Source organism: Carlito syrichta, unplaced genomic scaffold (genome assembly GCF_000164805.1).
Source record: "Carlito syrichta isolate Samal-C Ts95f unplaced genomic scaffold, Tarsius_syrichta-2.0.1 Scaffold304280, whole genome shotgun sequence".
Classification (NCBI taxonomy): Eukaryota; Metazoa; Chordata; class Mammalia; order Primates; family Tarsiidae; genus Carlito; species Carlito syrichta.
This window is the reverse complement of record NW_007248376.1, coordinates 121801-142197: the sequence shown is the minus strand read 5'-3', so window position 1 is coordinate 142197 and position 20397 is coordinate 121801. Positions and strand designations below refer to the sequence as shown.

Sequence of the window (20397 nt, the reverse complement as noted above, 5' to 3'; positions counted from 1 at the left end):
ATTTTGATGGGTTTGAGCTGAAACAAAAGAAACAGGAGGAACAATGAAGGTAACACTGAGTTGGATGCAGTGGCTCACGCTTGTAATCCCAGCGACCCTAGAAGCTGAAATGGTAGGATGGCTTAAGGTCATGAGTTTAAAGCTAGTCTAACCAACAAAGCAAGATCCCATCTCAACAACAACAACAAAAAATTTAAAAATTAGCCAAGAGGGCAACCCCTTGGGTCCCTTCCCACTGTGGGAGTTTTTCTGTCCTCTCAATAAATCCTGCTTTAAAAAAAAAAAAATTAGCCAGGAGAGGTTGAGGTAGGAGAATCATTTGAGCCCAGGAATTCCAGGCTACTGTCAGTGAGCTATGATTGTGCCACAGTACTTCAGTCTGGGGGGTGAGAGAGTGAGACTCCCATCTCTTAAAAAAAATTTTTAAAAAAAGGAACATATACCCCGCATTGGCTGATTGTGGGCATGACATGTGCATATAGAGCACATAGAAACCCCCTAGACAAAATGTAAGGGGTGAGCCCATGGGGTAGAAAAGTTTTAAATACAAGAGCAACAGAAATTTTTGCTGTGTTCAATTCTCAGAATTAATATGTTCTCTTCACTCTCCTCAAAACTCCTTTAGCTTCCAAGAAAAATCAAGGCAGTGAGGTCTGGGTAGTCTTGTGTGGTATTAAATGTTTAGTGGCTAAATTGGTCAATTTCCTGGACACCTAAGTCCTTGGACCACAAGAAAAGGAGGTAACCACCTCACCACCTCTGCTGTCCCTGGTAGTCTAAAAAAGTGTATATGACCACTCCTATTAGGAAAGTACTCTTGTAGGTAACCAGTAAACTGCATAGGAAACATCTTATTTAATCATTTTTTTCCATTTAAAATCATCAACTCATAGGCCCAGTGGCTCACACCTGTAATCCCAGCATTTTGGGAGGCTGAGGCAATAGGATTGCTTGAGTCCAGGAGTTCAAGACTCACCAGTAAGACCTCATCTCTACCAAAAAAAAAAAAAAAAAGTAGCCGGACATGGTGACACATGCTTGTAGTCCCAGCTACTTGGGAAGCTAAGGCAGAAGGATCGCCTGAGCATAGAAGGTGGTGGCTGTGGTGAGTTGTGATCATGCCACAGCACTCCAGCCTGGGTATCAGACTGAGACCCTGACTCAAACAGCAACAAGAACAACAACAACAAAGAATTCTTTCATGATGCTTGGAGGGGCGAGGAGAGTTAGCCAGCTGAGAGCAGCAGAGAAGATCCCAACTGTTTTTGGTGTGCTACATCAGCACAGCCAATCACAGTTGAACGTTGTTTCTGAAGTCACCGATAACAGCATTTAATCTGGGAATGGCACTCAAGCTGGGTGAGAAGAACACAACAGGAAATCCACGGTGACAAGCTTATCCAGGGCCTACTGAAAGCATCCGCTTCTTTTCATAGATGCGTGGGCAAGACAAGGGCCGCCTCTTATGCAGCAAATCACACTCTGCCCACTGTGAGCAACGTGACCTCAGCCCCAGACAGCGGGAAAAGTCAGCAATCATCGGGCATGGCAGCCGGTGAGTACTGTATCTTCTAGACAGAGTCCCTTCTTTCCTAGTCCCAAGTGACTGGCATTGAAAACAAAGCTCACAGATTATAGCCAAACCCTATCGCAACTCGATGTTTCGCAGATAATTTTACAAAACTTGAAGTTACAGAGTTAACTAGCTTATTTTTGAATGCTGATATAGACACATGTAGACTGCCATACTAACATGACAGCAGTCCAGGAGTTCAATATGTTGATGGCGATCAGGCCTGTGTCCAAATACAATATACATACAGCTGCTGTCTATAGCAAAAACATGAAGAATCACACTTAATTTATCCAAAGATATCCTAAATCCTATCAGTGTCAGAAAGTAACCATTGTTTTCAGAACTTTCATTAACTTCATTTTAGAAAAAGACACTGTCAAACATGCTGGTCCTGGTTTGCTCTCTGTGGAGGTCAGGCAAGGGGTCACAGGTCACGTCGGTTTAACTCCTCTCCACTCCAGTGATCGCTTAGAAAGAAAATGGAGGGAAACCAAAGCTTACCACATCAGAGAAATCACTGTCTTCATGCAAAGATTTGTTGGAACAGACAGGAACTTGGAACCTCCAACTCTGACAATGTCTCTTTTAAGTTGAAATGTGCGTTGCTTGACGCAAGTCTGGGGAGTCGTTCTGTTAGAATTTACCACAATGAGTATTCCATAGGCTTCAGAGATGGGATCACTGGTTCTCTATAGCAAAGTCTGTGAGCACCAGCAGATGCTATCCCACTTGACATGGATGGACCTTATATCAAACCCTCATGTAGGTGCTAACTAGTAACTGCATCCTCAGGTCTTCACCATGTCATTACAAGCCACATCCTGCTCCCTCCACTTGCGATATGTGTTACTGTTCACACAGAGTGTAGCCTCTCAGACTTACATATTCCAAACAGAGGGAAAGGATTCCATGTAGGATCCAGTGAAACAAGTTAAATGACACCACAGGAAGTAAACAAACCCAGAAGGCAAAATGTTTTACACACAATTGACCTGGTTTTTATAATAAATCAGTAACAAGGGGAAAGCAGGGAGAGAGGAGAGCTAGCTCTAGGTTAAGAGAGATTAAAGAGACACAATAACCAGATATAATGGGTGGACCTCATAGGGATCCAATTACAACCAGGTTATGGTCCTGGACCAGAGTGGTGGCTTATGCCTATAACTCCAGCTACTCAGGAAGCTGAGGCAGGAGGATCACCTGAGCTCAGGAGGTTGAGGCTACAGTGGGCCATGATTGTGCCATTACACTCCAACCTGGGTGACAGCGAGATCCCAACTCAGAAACAACAACAAAAAAATCACTGTTCAAAGACATTCCTGAACGCTTAGGTTAATTTGATTTTGCCTGGGTATTAGGTGGTATCAAGGAATCATGGTTTATTTTGTAGGTATGATAATGGTATTGTGGTTTATACAGAAGAATGGCCATATTTTCTATAGCTGCTTACTGAGGCTACAGGGGTGAAATGATATACTGTTTTGAATTTGCCTTTAACTCTTTCAGCAAAGAACAACAACAGAATTATATCAAGCAGTTGGGGCCAAATCTTGGCATGTTTTATATCTGAGTGATCAGTATATAAGGGTTAATGTACTGTTCACTCTGTTTTTGAATATGTTTAAAATTTTTCATGTTAAAAAAATTAGTGCAAAAAACTGAAGCAGTGGTTCAGCTGGTGGCCGGGTTCGGTGTCTCAGTCTGTAATCCCAGCACTTTGGGAGGCTGAGGTGAGTGGATTGTCAGAGCCCACGGGTTCGAGACCAACCTGGGCAATTTGGCGAGACCTCGTCTCTACAGTAAATAGAAAATAGCTGAGCATGGTAGCACACGCCTGTAGTTCTGGCTACTTGGAAGGCTGAGGCAGAAGGATTGCCAGAGCCCAGCAGGTCGACAATGGGTGAGCGTGCCACCGTACTCCAGCCTGGGCAACACAGTGATACAACTCAAAAAAAAAATTGGTAATAAAATGCATAACAGTTCCAACTCTATAGTATAGGAAAGAGCTTATAAAAACACATAGCTATGTCTTTTCCTTTGAAAAAATTCTAAGAAACAGAAGCTCCAGTGTTTGGGTTGGGAATCCCCCAGCAGCTACACGATGGAGGACACACAATAAAACCAGAATTATCTTTTGGAAGGCAGGCCCCTTGTAGTACTGGCTTCCCCCACTACGTGAGTGTTCTAGGAACCCATCAGCATCAGTGTACCAGCTAGAGTTGTTGTGAGAGGCTGCACTCCACTTCAGTGCTTTTTTTTTTTTTTTTTTTGAGATTCTTTCAGTGCATTTGCCCATTTCATGATGGGTGGTTAAGATGAACAACCTGCCCACACCACACTGAGTACTCAGCAGTTTTTGACCAAAGATGGCATGACCTCCGTGCCCCACCCTCCCTGTTCACACATCTCACCCTGAGTGACTTTTTTTTGTTTCCCCAGATGGAAAAAGTCCTCAAAGGGAAATGTTTTGATGATGTGGAAGAAGTGAAACAAAAATGGCAGTAGCACTTTTAAAAGGCATCAAAACTGACCAGTTTAAAAACTGCTTTGAGCAGTGGAAAAAGTATCTCTATAGGTATACTGTATCAAACGGAGAGCACTTTGAAGGTAACTGAAGCTTAAACATGTAAGAATAAATACACAATTTTTAATAAATAAATTCCAGGATGTTTCAGACCCTTCCTCATAAAAACTGGATGACTCTTTTCTCTCTTCTTCCTGCATACCCTATGCCCACAGGAAAGCTGACCATTCCTGTCTTTCCCTTGCCAAAAGAACCATCCAGGAACTGGCTTCAAAGAGTTCAGACTCCTTGCCACGTTCCCATATGTTTTCTTAGGTTTGAGGTGGGGGATGTATTTGCCCGATGTAAATAGAGGGATTTTTCTGGCCTCTAAAGTAAGGTGGGTTACAAAGATGGTCCCTGTTAAATCCCATAATGATGCTCCTTGGATGGAGATATATGTTATTTTAATCTGCATCATAATCTCATTAGTAAGTACATTCCTGAGATCCTTCAAATACTATCACAATTTTTAAATAGATCACTTGATATTCCTCTTTACTCCTTTCAGTGACACACGAGTAAGTAGAGCTCCCTACTGTATCACACCCAAGTAGCTTCTAGCTTCAGTGGCTGTGGACCTCAGTTCAGTGGTCACAAAATGCAAGTGATGAAAAAAATGACCCCTAGTTTCTTCTTAACTTAATGAGTCAAATAGCCGGGTACAGTGGCTCACACCTGTAATCCCTGCTCTTTGGGAGATGGAGGCGAGAGGATTGCCTGAGCCCATGGATTTGAGACCAGCCTGGGCAACTTGACAAGATCTCATCTCTACAATCAATCAAAAAATTAGCTGGGCATGGTGGCGCATGCCTGTGGTTCCAGCTACTTGGAAGGCTGAAGCAGAAGGATTGCCCTGAGCCCAGCAGGTCGAGGCTGTGGTGGCTGTGAGTATGCCACTGCACTCCAGCCTAGGTGACACAGTGAGACTCCAACTCAAAAAAAAAAAGAGCTGTTATATTATCCACAGAAGTCATAATTTTTTTCCACCTTACAATTATTTTCCAACACAATCCATGTGTAAAGACACCATAATTGCTTGAATTTCTGAGTAATAAATAAAATGTATGAGGACTCTTCCAACCTAATTTCTGGTCTTTAAAAAATGCCATTTCTCTTGTTGAATATTTATAATTAACTAGGTTGGTTTATTGCGTATATGTGATTCGAGATAATGAAAAATACCTCAGGCTCAAGTTTAAATCATTTTGTATTTAAGCACTGATTTTACAAAATGTAGTATTTAAAGGTAAGCTAAATTTACAACTTAATTTGTTCTTTTATTTCTGCCTCGGGATATGATGCCTTTAAGAATAACTTAATTTATTCATGCAAACTGCCTTCAAAATACATTGCAACTAAGATTTATATAAGACTTTACACGCATTTTGGAAGAAATCACATAGAAGCAGCTGCTTTTTCAATGAACTTGGCCAGTTTCACATCTCTTTTGGTCAGTCCACCACAGTCATGTGAGGTGAGAGTGATCTGGACCTAAGAAAAAGAAAAGTCATTCTTAAAACCCAGAGCTGCAATTCATAGAATTCTCCTTTGGTGGTTCATAAATCAATCTATCATTCAACATTCATATTTGAGAAATGAGGGGATTAAATTATTTACAAAATACTACAATATGAATAAGCAAATCATTTCCAAAACCCAGTGAACTCCAAGGGCACAATCTACATCAGGCTGGGTCCAGCAGTCACCCAGGATAAAAAGGTCCTCTCATATGTAGAGGCAATTCAGCTGCCAGGATCTCAAATTTTGTTTCTTGAAGAGAGAGAGAGAAACTGAAGTTCCATTTGAACTCCCATTACTTTAATTACACCAACTATTTTCAGGCCACTAGAAAGACCAAGTTATCAAATGCAATACCTTAGCAGCAATGTTAAAGAAGCACATTTCCAAATTAGGGAAGACAGGGTGAGGAGTGGACTGTTGCTTCTTACCAAATTATTTTTTGGTTTTTTTTGGTTTTGGTTTTGGTTTTTTTGAGTTGGAGTCCAGACTGGAGTGCAGTGGCCGCTCCCAGCCACCACAGCCTCGACCTGCTGGGCTCCAGCGATCCTTCCGCCTCAGCCTTCCAAGTAGCTGGAACTACAGGTACGCGCTACCACACCCGGCTAATTTTTTGATTTATTGTAGAGATGAGGTCTTGCCAAGTTGCCCAGGTGGGTCTTGAACCCGCAGGGCTCAAGCAATCCACTCACCTCAGCCAAAAAGATGCAACTAGGAAAGAAAAGTTTATCCTGGCACCAAGGTGCTTTGAATTACTCCAATAAATCACAACACGAGTATCATGAAATTCTCATTTGCAAAGAAGACTTCCAAAGGGAAAATAAAACCTCACAGAAATTTGGTTGATAAGACATTACAAATGGCAAGTTCACTTTTGGAGGATATGATACTTTTCGCTGTGTCCCCTTAAAACTTTTTAGTCTGCCCTTTGTCTTAAGTAAGAAGGTCAGTCCACACTGGGGATACAAATCTAATAAATAGTTTTTAAAGCACAGTTCTTGAGCAAACTCATTTCAATGAGATAAGTAAGGCCATATCTATCTCATTTGCTGCCATTTCCTTCAATAATTTGACTTAAATTTTAAAATGTGTCTGCCTGGCTGATGTTCAAATTTAATTCGGGAGCCTAATTTGGCTCAACTTTTTCATATTAGCTTCAGTAGAAAACAAGCATGAAAATAAAGAGCTTGGCTGGGCTTGGTGGTTCATGCCTATAATTCCAGCAATTTGGGAGGACGAGGTGACAGGATTGCCTGAGCCCACGGGTTCGAGACCAGCCTGGGTAACTTGGCGTGACCTCATCTCTACAATCAATAAAAAAATTAAGCCAGGCTTGGTGGCTCAGCCTGTAATCCCACGCCTTGGGAGGCTGAGGTGAGTGAATTGCCTGAGCATGTGGGTTCGAGACTCACCTGGGCAACTCGGCAAGACCTCATCTCTACAACAACAAAAATTAGCCAGGCGTGGTAGCGCGCGCCTGTAGTTCCAGCTACTTGGAAGGCTGAGGTGGAAGGATCGCCGGAGCCCAGCAAGTGGAGCCCAGCAGGTTGAGCCGGGAGCGGCCACTGCACTCTAGTGTGGGCAACAGAGTGAGACTCCAACTCAAAAAAAAAAAAAAAAAAAAGCCAGGTATGGTGGCACATGCTTGTAGTTCCAGCTACTTGGAAGGCTGAGGCGGAAGAATCACCTGAGCCCAGCAGGTCAAGGCTACAGTGAAAATGAGCATGCCACTGCACTCCAGCCTGGGTGACAGTGAGACTCTGACTCAAAAAATAAATAAAAATAATAAAAATAAAAACCTTATTCACTGTTCTTATGAGCAGACCTGAAAATTTGTTACTAATTTTCAATAATACACAGGAATTCTGAGAGAAAGGATAAGGGGACACTTTTGTAAGCACAATGACATTTAACTGCAAAAGATGACAAGGAAGAAGGAAGTTTCTTAAACTCCATAATTAAGGTGATCCCAAAATAAGGCAGTTGAGTTACCTTGTTGTACACATTGAACCATTCTGGGTGATGATTCATCTTCTCTGCTTGCAGGGCAACTCGGGACATAAAGCCAAATGCCTGTAGAAGATGAAGTCAAGAGTCGTTACTGACATTGTCCTCCGCCCTGTGCCTGAAAGAGACACCAGATCAATCTAACCAGACAGACATGGGAAGATCCTTAGCGAAGCCTGGAGAAATCAAATACGAAAGGATTGCTCTTTGCAGGCCTGGGATGCCGGTGGAGCAAGGACTGTGACCCACTGCTGGACGGTGAAAAGCAATCAGGCTCAAATAAACAAACCAGGAAATTGGTCTCACCCAGTGACCTGTCTGGACTGTTTAATTGTCCTCAGGATGAGATTCTCCAAAATAGCACAAGAATAATTTCCCTTCAACCCAGTGCCCTGAGTCTCAGTACCTGGTCCCAAATTTTAGAGCCATTTCTCTGGCAGCCCTGTTCCTTTTGTTCTTAGTGACTTGGTTGCTACCTAAGGCATCAATCATGAGACTATGGACAAAGGCCTCCTGAGTGTGTCTTAAGCAAAAGCACAGACAGAAATGTTCATTTCACCTCCCAGGCAGGACAGGAACAGATAAAACACGATTGGCATCTTGAATGAAACAGAAGAGGGCTTGCCTGCTCAGAGCCTTCTTGCTATCACCTGTACTGCCACACTAAGACAGCCAGGAAGTGAGCTGAGGACTGCAAACCCAGCCTCAGGCCTAAGTATGGATCACAGGGAAGGTGGAAAGATAATGTGTTAAGCACTAGGCAAATTTGTCCTAAGAGGGGGGAAAAAACATTTTTTGTTTGTTTTCAGTCTTTATGAGCACAATTGCAAACAATAGGAAAGTCTGTCTCTATTGTGATCACAAAGCAGAAATGCTTGGTAAGACTCTAAGGTAATGGCATATTACTTACAAAGTTACAGTGGAATTCACAGGACAGTACCTATTACCTCCATGTAAATAAATATTTAACTTCATTAACCCCCAGTCAGAAAAACCAATATGATATTAGTTAAGCTATGTTTTTTTCTGTTCACCAAATGACCTAAGAGTGCATCTCCTAGTGAAGAGTGAGAAACATGGAAGATGTCATTTTAAACAATTCTGTATCATTCATTATGGTGCCTAATCTTAGAGTCATTTTTATTTGAAAGATTTTCATTTTGACATTTAAGGCCTAAAGGTTTTCTCTATTAAGAAAAGGGAGAAAATGCAAGCAAAATCCATCTGACCACGTACAAATTACCTGTGGAAAAGCAGTGTGTGAATGGAGGGGACAAATAAGATGTGAAAGTTTGTTTTTGTTTTTTGTTTCTATAGAAACAAGGTCTCACTACATTGCCCAGGCTAGTAGAGTATAGTGGCTATTCACAGGTACAATCAGAGTTCACTACAGCCTCGATCTCCTAGGCTCAAGGGATACTCCTGCCTTAGCCTTCAAAATAGCTGGGACTGCAGGTATGCACCACCGTGTACAACCATGAAAATTTGTTTTAATTATTCAAAACACAGAGATAACCTGTATTAAATGGCGTATAATGAGAATTTCTACTCTGCCTATGCTTTTTTTTTTTTTTTTGAGTCGGAGTCTCACTGTCACCCAGGCTGAGGTACAGTGGCACACTCATGGCCACCGCAGCCTCGACCTGCCGGGTTCAGGCGATCCTTCCGCCTCAGCCTTCCAAGTAACTGGAACCACAGGCGCGCCCTACCATGTCTGGCTAATTTTTTGATTTATTGTAGAGACGAGGTCTCGCCAAGTTTCCCGGGTTGGTCTCGAACCCCTGGGTTCAGGCAATCTTCTCGCTTCTACCTCCCAAAGTGCTGGGATTACAGTGTGAGCCACTGCACCCGGCTACTTATTCTTCTTTAGCATTAGAAAAGGTCAAGACTGTTAAGACAGTAATTTAATCATTAAGAGCATAGTTTTTTGAGCTAGGGCGTCCTGGATTCAAATGCTGACTCTATCACTTAATTGTCATATAACTGAACTCTTGAATTCCAGTTCACGACCAGCCTAGACAACATAGCAAGATCTCATCTCTACAAAAAAATCAAAAAGTTAGCCAGGCACAAAAATAATAAACAAATAAATACACATCCAAAGACCCACAAACTTGCATTTTCCTCAACTTTGCATATTTCCCTTCAACTGTCACATATTTGCATTTAGTAAAATACTACAAAGCCTGAGTCTCATTTTTTTAATCAGTGAAATGGGGATAATTTTAAAACTCATGTAATCATTCTAATAAAAAATGAGATAAAGTATATAAAGGCACTTAGCACAAATAAGAGATCAAAAATGGCATGTACTGCTACCACTACTGTTTCTGACCAAACTGCACAAGAGAAACCTTATAAAAATGCGATGAGGGTGAAACACTCTTCCACAGGCTTGAGAACCTAAGATTCCAATTGCTGTCTCCCAGAAAAATGGCTCTTTCCTTTTCCCAATTGTGGCACACATATAAACAAACAGATAGTAACTGTGGGAAATATCCACAGACACTAACTGGGGAAAACAACTTAATGGCAAGAGATCATATGGGCACAGTCCATCACTGCCCAAGTTCTTTTTTTTTTTTTTTTTTGAGTCAGAGTCTCACTCTGTCACTCAGGCTGGAGTGTAGTGGCATGCTCACGGCCACCCACCTAGCAGTTCAACCTACTAGGCTCAGGTGATCCTTCTGCCTTGGCCTTCCAAGTAGCCGGAACTACAGGCACATGCTGCCATAACCGGCTAATTTTTTGATATACTGTAGAGACAAGGTCTCACCAAGTTACCAAGGCTGGTCTCGAACCCCTGGACTAAAACAATCCTCTCACCTCGGCCTCCCAAAGTGCTAGGATTACAGGCTTGAGCCCTTGTGCCCAGCCGCCCAAGTTCTTAAGTCCTGTGGCCACAATTTCTTTGAACCAAGTCATCTAAATGATCCAAAATTATGCCTAGAATCACTTACCATTTCCCAAGAACCAATTAGATCAAGTGGATAACCTGAACATAGTCAGAGATGCTCCTCAGATCTCTGACCACCAGCATGCCATCAGCAAGGGAACAAAATCTATTGCTTCACAGATGTAAGACTTTAAAGGAACACACCTATAGCCTAGGAGGCATACTGATCAAAGAAAAAGCATCTACCCTATCTACATGCAATTAAAATATAAACAAGGAGGCCAGGAGCAGTGGTTAACACCTACAATTCCAGCACTTTGGGAGGCCAAGGTGAGAGAATTACCTGAGCCCATGGGTTTAAGACCAGCCTGGGCAACTTGACAAGACCTCATCTCTACAATAAATCAAAAAAGTTAGCTGGGCATGGTGGCACATGCCTGTAGTTCCAGCTACTTGGAAAGCTAGGCAGAGGGATCATCTGAGCCCAGCAGGTCAAGGCTGTGGTGGCCATGAGCGTGCCACTGCACTCTAGCCTGGGCAATGAAGTAAGAATCCAACTCAAAAATAAAATAGAATTATATATATATATATATATATATATTATCAAGGACAACTGGGCGCAGTGGCTTACACCTGCAGTTCCAGTACTTTGAGAGGTCAAGACATGAGAAACTCTTGAGCCCAGGAGTTCAAGACCAGCCTAGACAACATAGCAAGATCTCATATCTACAAAAACTCAAAAAACAGCCAGGCATAAAAATAATAAATATACACATACATACAAACATAAATACATAAAGACATATCCAAAGACCCTCAAACTTACATTTTCCTCAGCTTTGCATAATTTCCCTTCAACTGTCACATAATATTTGTATTTAATAAAACTAGAAAGCCTGATAAACCATTTACACAAGATTTTCTACTATTTCTCCCTAGAAAACTTCTGCTCTAGAAGCAAAAAAACAATTCCATAATCTTTCTTCCACATAACAGAACCAAATAATCCCCCAAATATCTATTTTTAAATCCACAAAGTAAAAACATCTATAACAAGCCAGGGTGCAGTGGCTCACACTTATAATCCAAGTGCTTTGGGAGATTGAGGCAGGAAGATTGCTTGAGTCCAGGAGCTTGATACTAGCCTGGGGAACATAATGAGACCTCATCCCTACAAAAAAAAATTTTTTTTAATAGCTGGGAATGGTGGTGCACCTGTAGTCCCAGCTATTTGAGAGGCTGAGGCAGAAGGATTGCCTGAGCCCAGGAATTAAGGCTGCAGTGTGCTAGGATCTGCCACTCCAGATGACAAGTGTGAGATCCAGACTAAAAAAAAAAAACAAAAAAATTTGTAACAATACACATTCAACTTAAGTAAAAGAACTACTGTAAGGAATCTAGATGAGTAAATAGGAGGGGGAAAAAAGCAAAAAAAAAAAAAAAAAGCAATACTTCAAAGGGCAATTTTGATTATCTGGAACACACTGAAGAAGAAATATACAAAATAGCCGACATAGCAGATAGTGAAAAGCATCCATTCCTTCTTCCAAAGATTTCTTTTTACAGCCTTAGCTACTTGCTTACCAGGATTCCAGGTGGAAATCTAAAGGCCTTGAGGTAAGTAAGAGTCAGGCTTTCGAAAACCATTACATCAAGGAAAGCTAGAAACAGTCCAAGGCAGAAGAGATAACACTAACAAACCACTAACAGTCTTAAGAGGACACGACCAAAAAAAAAAAAATTAGGCAAAATGAAGTAGAAATCAATAAGAGTTGAGAAGAATTAGAAGATAATAAATGTGGCCAGGTGAGGTGGCTCACACTTGTAATCCCAGCAGTTTGGGAGGGAGGATTGCCTGAGTCCGGGGGTTCAAGACTGGCCTGGGGAACTTGGCAAGACCTTGTCTCTACAACAAATCAAAAAAGTACCTGGGTGGTGGTACATGCCTGTAGTTCCAGCTACTTAGAAGGCTGAGGTGGGTCGGGCTCAGTGGCTCAGCCTGTAATCCCAGCACTTTGGGAGGCCAAGGCGGGTGGACTGCCTGAGTCCGCAGGTTCGAGACTAGCCTGGGCAACTTGGCGAGACCTCATCTCTACAATAAATCAAAAAATTAGCAGGGCATGGTGGCCTGTGCCTGTAGTTCTGGCTACTTGGAAGACTAAGGCAGAAGGATCACTTGAGCCCAGCATGTCAAGGCTGCAGTGGCCAGGAGTGTGCCACTGTCCTCCAGCCTGGGCAACAGAGTGAGACTCTGACTCAGAAAAATACATAAATAAAAGAAGGCTGAGGTGAAAGGATTGCCTGAGCCCAACAGGTTGAGGCTGCGGTGGCCATAAGCATGCCCCTGCACTCCAGCCTAGGTGACAGAGTGAGACTCCAACTCAAAAAAAAAAAATTAATAAAACAATAATAATAATAAATGTATAGGACAAATAAAGGAGATCTAACAAAGATAATTTCTGTCACTTAACGGGAAACAAAATGGAACTGAAAATAAATGGAGATATAATTTAAGAAAAATGTCCAGAAATAAGATTCAAATCTGTAAATTGTAAGAATTCAACCATATCTACACATCGTAATAAAGTTAGTGAACTTGGAAGATTAAAAAATTCTTTAGGCATCTAAACAAAAAGATCACTTCACCTATAAGGATGAAAAGAGTCTCCTGGCTTCAAACTTATATACCAACATTCAACATCAGAAGTCATAGGAACAATGTCCACAAAGACTTTTGGAAATGAAAGTGAAAACAAAGAATTTTACACCCAGCTAAACTGTTGTTCAAAATAATTGCAGCAAACAGACATTTTAGAAATGGAATAACTCCCATTAACTCTTCCTGAGTAAACTTTTAAAGAATGAACTATAAATAACTAAAAGATGGAGAAACCATATCAATAATACTGGCAGTGAGCAATAAATTCATTCAGTTCTAGGAATACATTTAAAACAACTGTGGGGACTAGAGTTTCAGAACAGAATGCAAATGCTGTAAGTTATTAGAGGGGTTTTTTAAAAAAGCAAGAAATAGGGAAGGGAGATGGAAGCAAACAAAACCCTTGAAAGCTGAAAGATCAAGTGTTAGAGATATTTAAAGGTCTACAACATAATCACTACAACTAAAAAAGAATATAAACTAAAATCGAATAGTTAAAGAAAAGTAGGAGAAAGTAGAAGTATAATGTGGATATTGCTTTTTGGAATGACCACAAATGCTAACTAAAGAAATAGAGCTAGGATAACTAAAGAGGAGGCTAGCCATGGTGGTTCACATCTATCATCCCAGCCCTTTGGGAGGTCAAGGCAGGAGCACTGCTTGAGCCCAGAAGTTTGAGACCAGCCTAGACAATATCTATAGCAAGACCCTGTCTCTACAAAAAATCAGAATATTAGCCAGGCATGGTGGTATGCACCTGTTGTCTCAACTACTTGGGAGGCTGAAACAGAAGGATTGCCTGAGCCCAGGAGGTCAAGGCTTCAGTGAGTCATGATTATGCCACTGCATTCCAGCCTAAGCAACAATAAGACGCAACTCAAAAAAAAAAGAAATAGATTACTAAGTCTGCTATGTAAAATTATAGGTATAAGAGTATCCACAAGAACCAAAATAAAAATTGAAGCAATCCCAAATAAGTAAAGAAAAACACAATTAAAATAAAGGAAAGAAAACACATTCCATATCATTATTTAAAATAAGAGGGGAAAAAAGTATTTTGGTTCTATCATGTTTTATAAGACCAAACATATCTGTCCAATCAATAAATGTAAAGAGCCTAAGTCCAACCAATCAAAAAAAAAGAAAAGAAAACTTTCACACTGGATCACAAAGCAAAACTCAACCATCGAAAATAAAAGAACATAGGCAAATGCAAAAAAAAAATTTAAAAGAAATAATATCAGAAGGGCCGATTTAAGGTAAAACATTAAAAGTTACAAAGGAGGAAAATATGTATTTATAAAGTATATCCACGAGCCAGGCGTGGTGACTTACGCCTATAATCCCAGCACTTTGGGAGGCTGAGATGAGAGGATTGCTTGAGCCAAATGATTCATGACAGCCTGGGCAACTTGGTGAGACCTCATCTGTACAATAAATCAAAAAAAAAAAAAAAATTAGCTGGGCAGGGCGGTGCATGCCTATAGTTCCAGTTACTTGGAAGGTTGAGGCAGAAGGATCGCCTGAGCCCAGCAGGTCTACTGTGGCTGTGAGCATGCTACTTCACTCCAGCCTGTGCAACAGAGTGAGACTCCAACTCAAAAAAACTTTTTTTTAATAAAAATAAAATATATCCATAATGAAGACTGAGGAACTATGAATATTTATACTACAAGTAATATGGCATCAAAATTAATGAAGCAAAAACTAAAGGAAATACAGGACAAATAGAAACATGTATAGCTGGAGACTTTAATTCACATCTCTCTCTGTTGGAGACAGGATCTCACTCCGTCACCCGTGCTCACTGTAACAAACTCCTGGGCTCAAGGGATCCTCCTGTCTATCCTCCCGAGCTAGGGCTACAGGCACATGCCACCACACCCGGCTAATTTTTTTTATTTTTTGTAGGGATGGGGTCTCACTATGTTGCCCAAACTGGTCTTGAACTCATGGCCTCAAACTATACCTCCCACTTTAAGCTTCCCAAAGCACTAGGAATGCAGATGTTAGCCACCACACTGGGCCTATTTCACATCTCTTAACCTATGACAGATTAGGCAAACAAAAGTATGGATATAAACTAGTTAAATGCATAATTTAAAAGGTAGAACTAATTGTTATATTTTAAATTCTAAAAACTGAGAATAGAGTTTTTAAAGTACCTATCAAACATTCACAGAAATTAAATATCTATTAGCCCAAAAAAGAAAGTCTCAACCAATTCCAAAAAAGTAAAAATGATACTGGCATTATCTGATAAAATGAAAAAAAAAACTTCGACATGAAAGTAACAAAAAGCACTACCTGAAAAAAAAAATTTTTTTCAGAGACAAGGTCTTGCTATTTTGCTCAGACTGGTCTCAAACTCCTGGACTTAAGTGATCTTCCTGCCTTGGCTTCCCAAACTGTTGGGATTATAGGTGTGAGCCACTGTGCCTAGCCAAAAAAAAAAAGTTTTTCTTTTTGAGTTGGAGAATCTCACTCCAACTTTTTTCTTTTTTTAATCTGTTGTAGAGAAGAGATCCTGCCATGTAGCTCAGGATGGTCTCAAACACCTGAGTTCAGGCAATTCCCATGTGGGATTACAGACGTGAGCCAACGCACCTGGCTACTTAGGCCTTTTTTTTTTTTGAGTTGGAGTCTCTTTTTTTAAATTTTTTTGAGTTGGAGTCTCACTCTGTCGCCTAGGTTGGAGTGCAGTGGCACGTTCACGGCCACCCCAGTGTTGACCTGCTGGACTCCAGCGATCCTTCTGCCTCAGCCTTCCAAGTAGTCGAACTATAGGCGTGTGCTACCACGCCTGGCTAATTTTTTTTTTTTTTTTTAATTTACTGTAGAGACAAGGTCTCACCATGTTGCCCAGGCTGGTCTCGAACTCGCGGGCTCAGGACCATCTTAGTCTCCCAAAATGCTAGGATACAGGCTTGAGCCAAAAAACTACCAGCCCTCAAAATTTTTTAAATCCTTGTTTTAAAACTTTTGGGTCAAAGAAATTATAACTGAAATTGAATAGAAAATTATAAGGCAAGCATTAATCTAGGATATAGCTAAAGTAATAATCAGTAATGATCTTTAAATATTTAAATTATCTTAAATTAATAAAATTGCAAGAATAAAAATAAGCATCCAACTCAGGAAAGTAAATAAGTAATAAACAACACAAACTTAGAGCAGAAAGGAATATAAAGAGAAAAGTAAATACAAATGAATTAATAAAGAGAAAACAACAGAAGTTATAGACACAAAAGCTGGTATCTGGAAAAAAATAAATGCTAGGAAACTAGTTCCTTCGCCTTAAACAAGCAAGAAGATATGGAGAGAAGGCACAGATAAACAAAACAAGAAATAAAAATGGGAACTACAGTCACAAGGAAAATTTTAAAACACATCAAAAAATATTTAGACATATGCAAGGTTTATACAAATAAATTTTAGAACACAGGTAAAATTGTTTTCTGAGAAATAAAAATTATCAAAACATCCCAGAAGAAGAAAAAAACTAAACAATTAAATAACTGTAAAACTGTGTCGACCTGCCTGGGCAACTTGGGGAGACCTCATCTCTACAATAAATCAAAAGTTAGCCGGGCGTGGTAGCGCGCGCCTGTAGTTCCAGCTTCTTGGAAGGCTGAGGCGGAAGGATCGCCGGAGCCCAGCAGGTCGAGGCTGCGGTGGCCAGGAGCAGCCACTGCACTTCAGTCTGGGCGACACAGTGAGACTCCAACCCCCCAAAAATAAAATAAAATAAAATAAAATAAAATAAAATAAAATAAAGCTGTGTCTAAGAGTGACACCAAAATGAACAGATCCAGATCATTTCACAGCTCTGGATCCTGTGAATTCTAAGGAATTCTACCAAATTTTCAAGGACTAGTTAACTCTGATGCTAATTAAGCTATTTCATACTGGAAGAAGTGATCAAGGAAATATTTAATTTTTTTTCTTTTTTTCTTTTGAGTCAGGGTCTCACTCTGTCACTCAGGTTGGAGTGCAGTGGCACACTGGCTCATGGGCATCGCAGCCTCAACCTGCTGGGCTCAGGCAACCTTCCACCTCAGCCTTCCAGATAGCTGGAACCACAGGCATGTGCCACTATTCCTGGCTAATTTTTTTATTTATTGTAGAGACGAGATCCCGCTATGTTGCTCAGGCTGGTCTCGAACCCCTGAGCTCAGGCAATTCTCTCGCCTCCACCTCCCAAAGTGCTGGGATTACAGGCTTGAGTCACCTCACCCAGCAGAAACATTTAATTTTTAAAAACGATTCCAGAGCATAGAAAAAGAAGAGACATTTCCAAATTATTTTCATAATCCATCATAGCATTATCTCCAAGATCCCACAAAGACAGCATATATAAATAAACTGTATCCCATATTAATTGAAATCTTAAACAAAACCTAGCAACACACGGAAAGAACAAAATTCTACTTGAATTTATATAATTTACCATATTAATAAAGCAAGAGAAAAATCATATAATGATTTCCATAAATTCTGAACAAGTTTTATAAATTCAGTATCTATTATTTATTAAAACTCTTAATAAGACAGGAATAGATGGGATCTTCCTTCCTATAATACAATATATTCTCAGTTAACATCATTCTTGACATAGAAGCACTAAAGAATTCCCACTAAAGTTAAGGATAAGAAAAAGAGTCAATAACCCTCTTAAACAACAGTTGATTAGAAAATATACTAGAAGAAAAGATTCCATTTTAAGTGGTACCAAAAATGACCTAGGAGTAAACTTAACAAGAAATGTATAAATTCCATTTGCAGAATTCTGTAAACCACTACTGAAAATTAGATAAATCTTACCATAATTAATTTTTTTGTGTGGTAATAAAAACCAACAAACAAAACAAAAAGACAACCAATAAACTGCATTTGCAGTATACATTTCCTTAGCATATAAAGGGCTCCTACATATCCATGAGAAAGAGACCAACCACTCAATATTTTTTTAATGCTCATGAGACAGGTAGCAGAAAAGAAATTCAAATGGTTCTAAAGGATAAAAACTGCTCAATCTCATTCACAATAAATATAAATTAAAACTAAGCTGGCAATGGAATGAGACTCCAACAACCCCCCCCCAAAAAAAAAGAAAAAAAATTAAGCTAAACCTATTAGTTTGGCAAAGATCAAAAAATTTGATCTGTTGGTAAAGATATAGATGAGAAGGCACTCTCATACACTGCTGGCAAATATAAATTGATATAATCACCATGGGAGGCAAAATGACAGTATCTGTCAAAATACCCACATCTTTAGACCAAACAATTCCAATCCTAGAAATCTGTCCTACAGACAAACTCAAAAATTACAAGAATGGTCACTGCAGCACTGCTTGTAAATAGCTACAGATTTGAAACAAATGTCCCTCAATAGGAACTTGATTACATAGTTAAGGTACACTGATATACACTGGAATACTACACGCAGCCATTAAGCAGAATGAGGAAACTATCTTCTGACATGGAAGTACCTCCAAGATATATTGCTGAAAGAAAAAGAGATGCATAAAATAGTCCATTGGTTGTAGAAAAAGGAAAGAAAAGAAAGCATATACTTGTCTATGCATTAATGTCTTGAGAATGATACACAAGAAAGATGGGGGTAATGATGAATGATGAGGGAAAATGGAAAGTGGGAACGGGGTGACTGGGAATCAGGAGCAGGAAGGGACTTGCTATACTCTTTGGTACCTTTTGAATTTAAACCACACGTATACCTGATCTATTTTTAAAAATCAGTTTGCGAAAAAATGAACAAGCCATGCAAATGAAGTTCCCACTGTAAAGGGAGCTGGGATCCTTCAAACGTATGTAACCTGGTTTGTATTAAAATATTTTGGCTTACATTAACTTCTTAACATATGCCTACCTGTTTAGATGGGTTTTTAGTGCCAATTTACAGCATAGTTTGTCTATGAGCCATGTTCTGTTGAGCCACGGCCATTTCAAACAAACATATGGCCAACAAATAACATATAATGGCTGATAATAGTTTCAGTCTTTCCTCTATTGCAAATTACAAACATTTTATGAACAAGTCAATGAATGCATGATGAAGTATGACTTTTTAAGTCACTTTGCCATTTTAAGGAATGTAAGCATTACAATCACAGTAAATTGGACCAATGAAGTTTGTCATTTGGAAATCTCCAAACCATCAGCAATTAAAGATTTTTCCATGAACCCCAAATCAAGTCTTCTTTGGGAACTTTAATTTTTCTTAAAATTCCTTTTGTTTTATTTTATTCCATGAAACTATGAAAGACTATCAGATGCACAAAACCAAGACAAAAATCCTGTATCAATCTGTGAAATGTTTCACAGTATCCTGAACTTAAAATGCAGCTTCAGTCCAAATGACATGCATGATTTATTAAAGTTCTAAGACTTCTAGCACATATTTACAATACGAATCTTTCATTACTCAGAGCAATTCTCTTTGATATACATTATTTAAATCAGTTGCCTTTTATAGTTTGATTATAGACTGTTTTAATTATGCACTAAAAAAGAACATATCTCCAACTAAGAAAATGAGCACCAGTTACTCCAAAGTAATTTTCCCAGTACAATCTCCATTAAGCCTCTAAATACTTCCTCTACTAATTCAATGAATTAAGAACTCTATTGTTTATGAATCACCTTTATGTTTGTAGGCCTATAACCCTTCTTTTATAAAACACAATTGCTATAGAAGGAAATGATATTTATGTCTGATTAGAAATGAAAACACTATTACATAAATCAGTTTGGGCATTTCTTCACGTCTTGAAACATGATCGGCAATTTACTCTAATTGGTGATCAAGGAAACTATCTTGTGATCAATTAAAGTAATTACCAGATTCCGGCAACACAACCTACCTTAATTTCAGCTAGAGTCTGCACTTCTTCAACTTTAATTAAAAATAATGAAAATTATTAAGCAAAACGCAAGGCAAGATCATTGCCAAGCACGCACATGTCACAGGACAGGACCTTCCCTTGGTGTTGGTGATTTATCAATCCCATAAACATTGCTTGGTGCACCGAGGAAAGGTGTTCTTTGCCCCAGAACTTGATTACATGTCTCACCATGACTTTCACGTGGAAAACACTGTTAACTGTTCTAGCCACAGAAAAGGAAATGTAAGATCTTAATTTGGAGGCAACA

General features: G+C 39.7%; 1 protein-coding gene across 3 annotated transcripts in view; it reads right to left on the bottom strand.

Annotated features, from left to right (window-relative positions):
* Nucleotides 1-5331: 5331 nt before the first annotated feature.
* The window catches only part of PCBD2 (pterin-4 alpha-carbinolamine dehydratase 2), a 52396-nt gene continuing 37330 nt past the window's right edge, over nt 5332-20397 (bottom strand). For 2 of the 3 annotated variants that reach the window (XM_008059595.1, XM_008059597.1), the window contains 2 exons: nt 7653-7733; nt 5332-5633 (listed from right to left, as the gene is read on the bottom strand). In XM_008059595.1, coding sequence (XP_008057786.1) covers nt 5538-5633; nt 7653-7733 — 177 coding nt within the window. In that variant the 3' untranslated portion in view covers nt 5332-5537. Of the gene's footprint in view, nt 5634-7652; nt 7734-14557; nt 14578-20397 lie in introns of those variants that run through there. The other variant, XM_008059596.2, reaches the window with a different exon arrangement.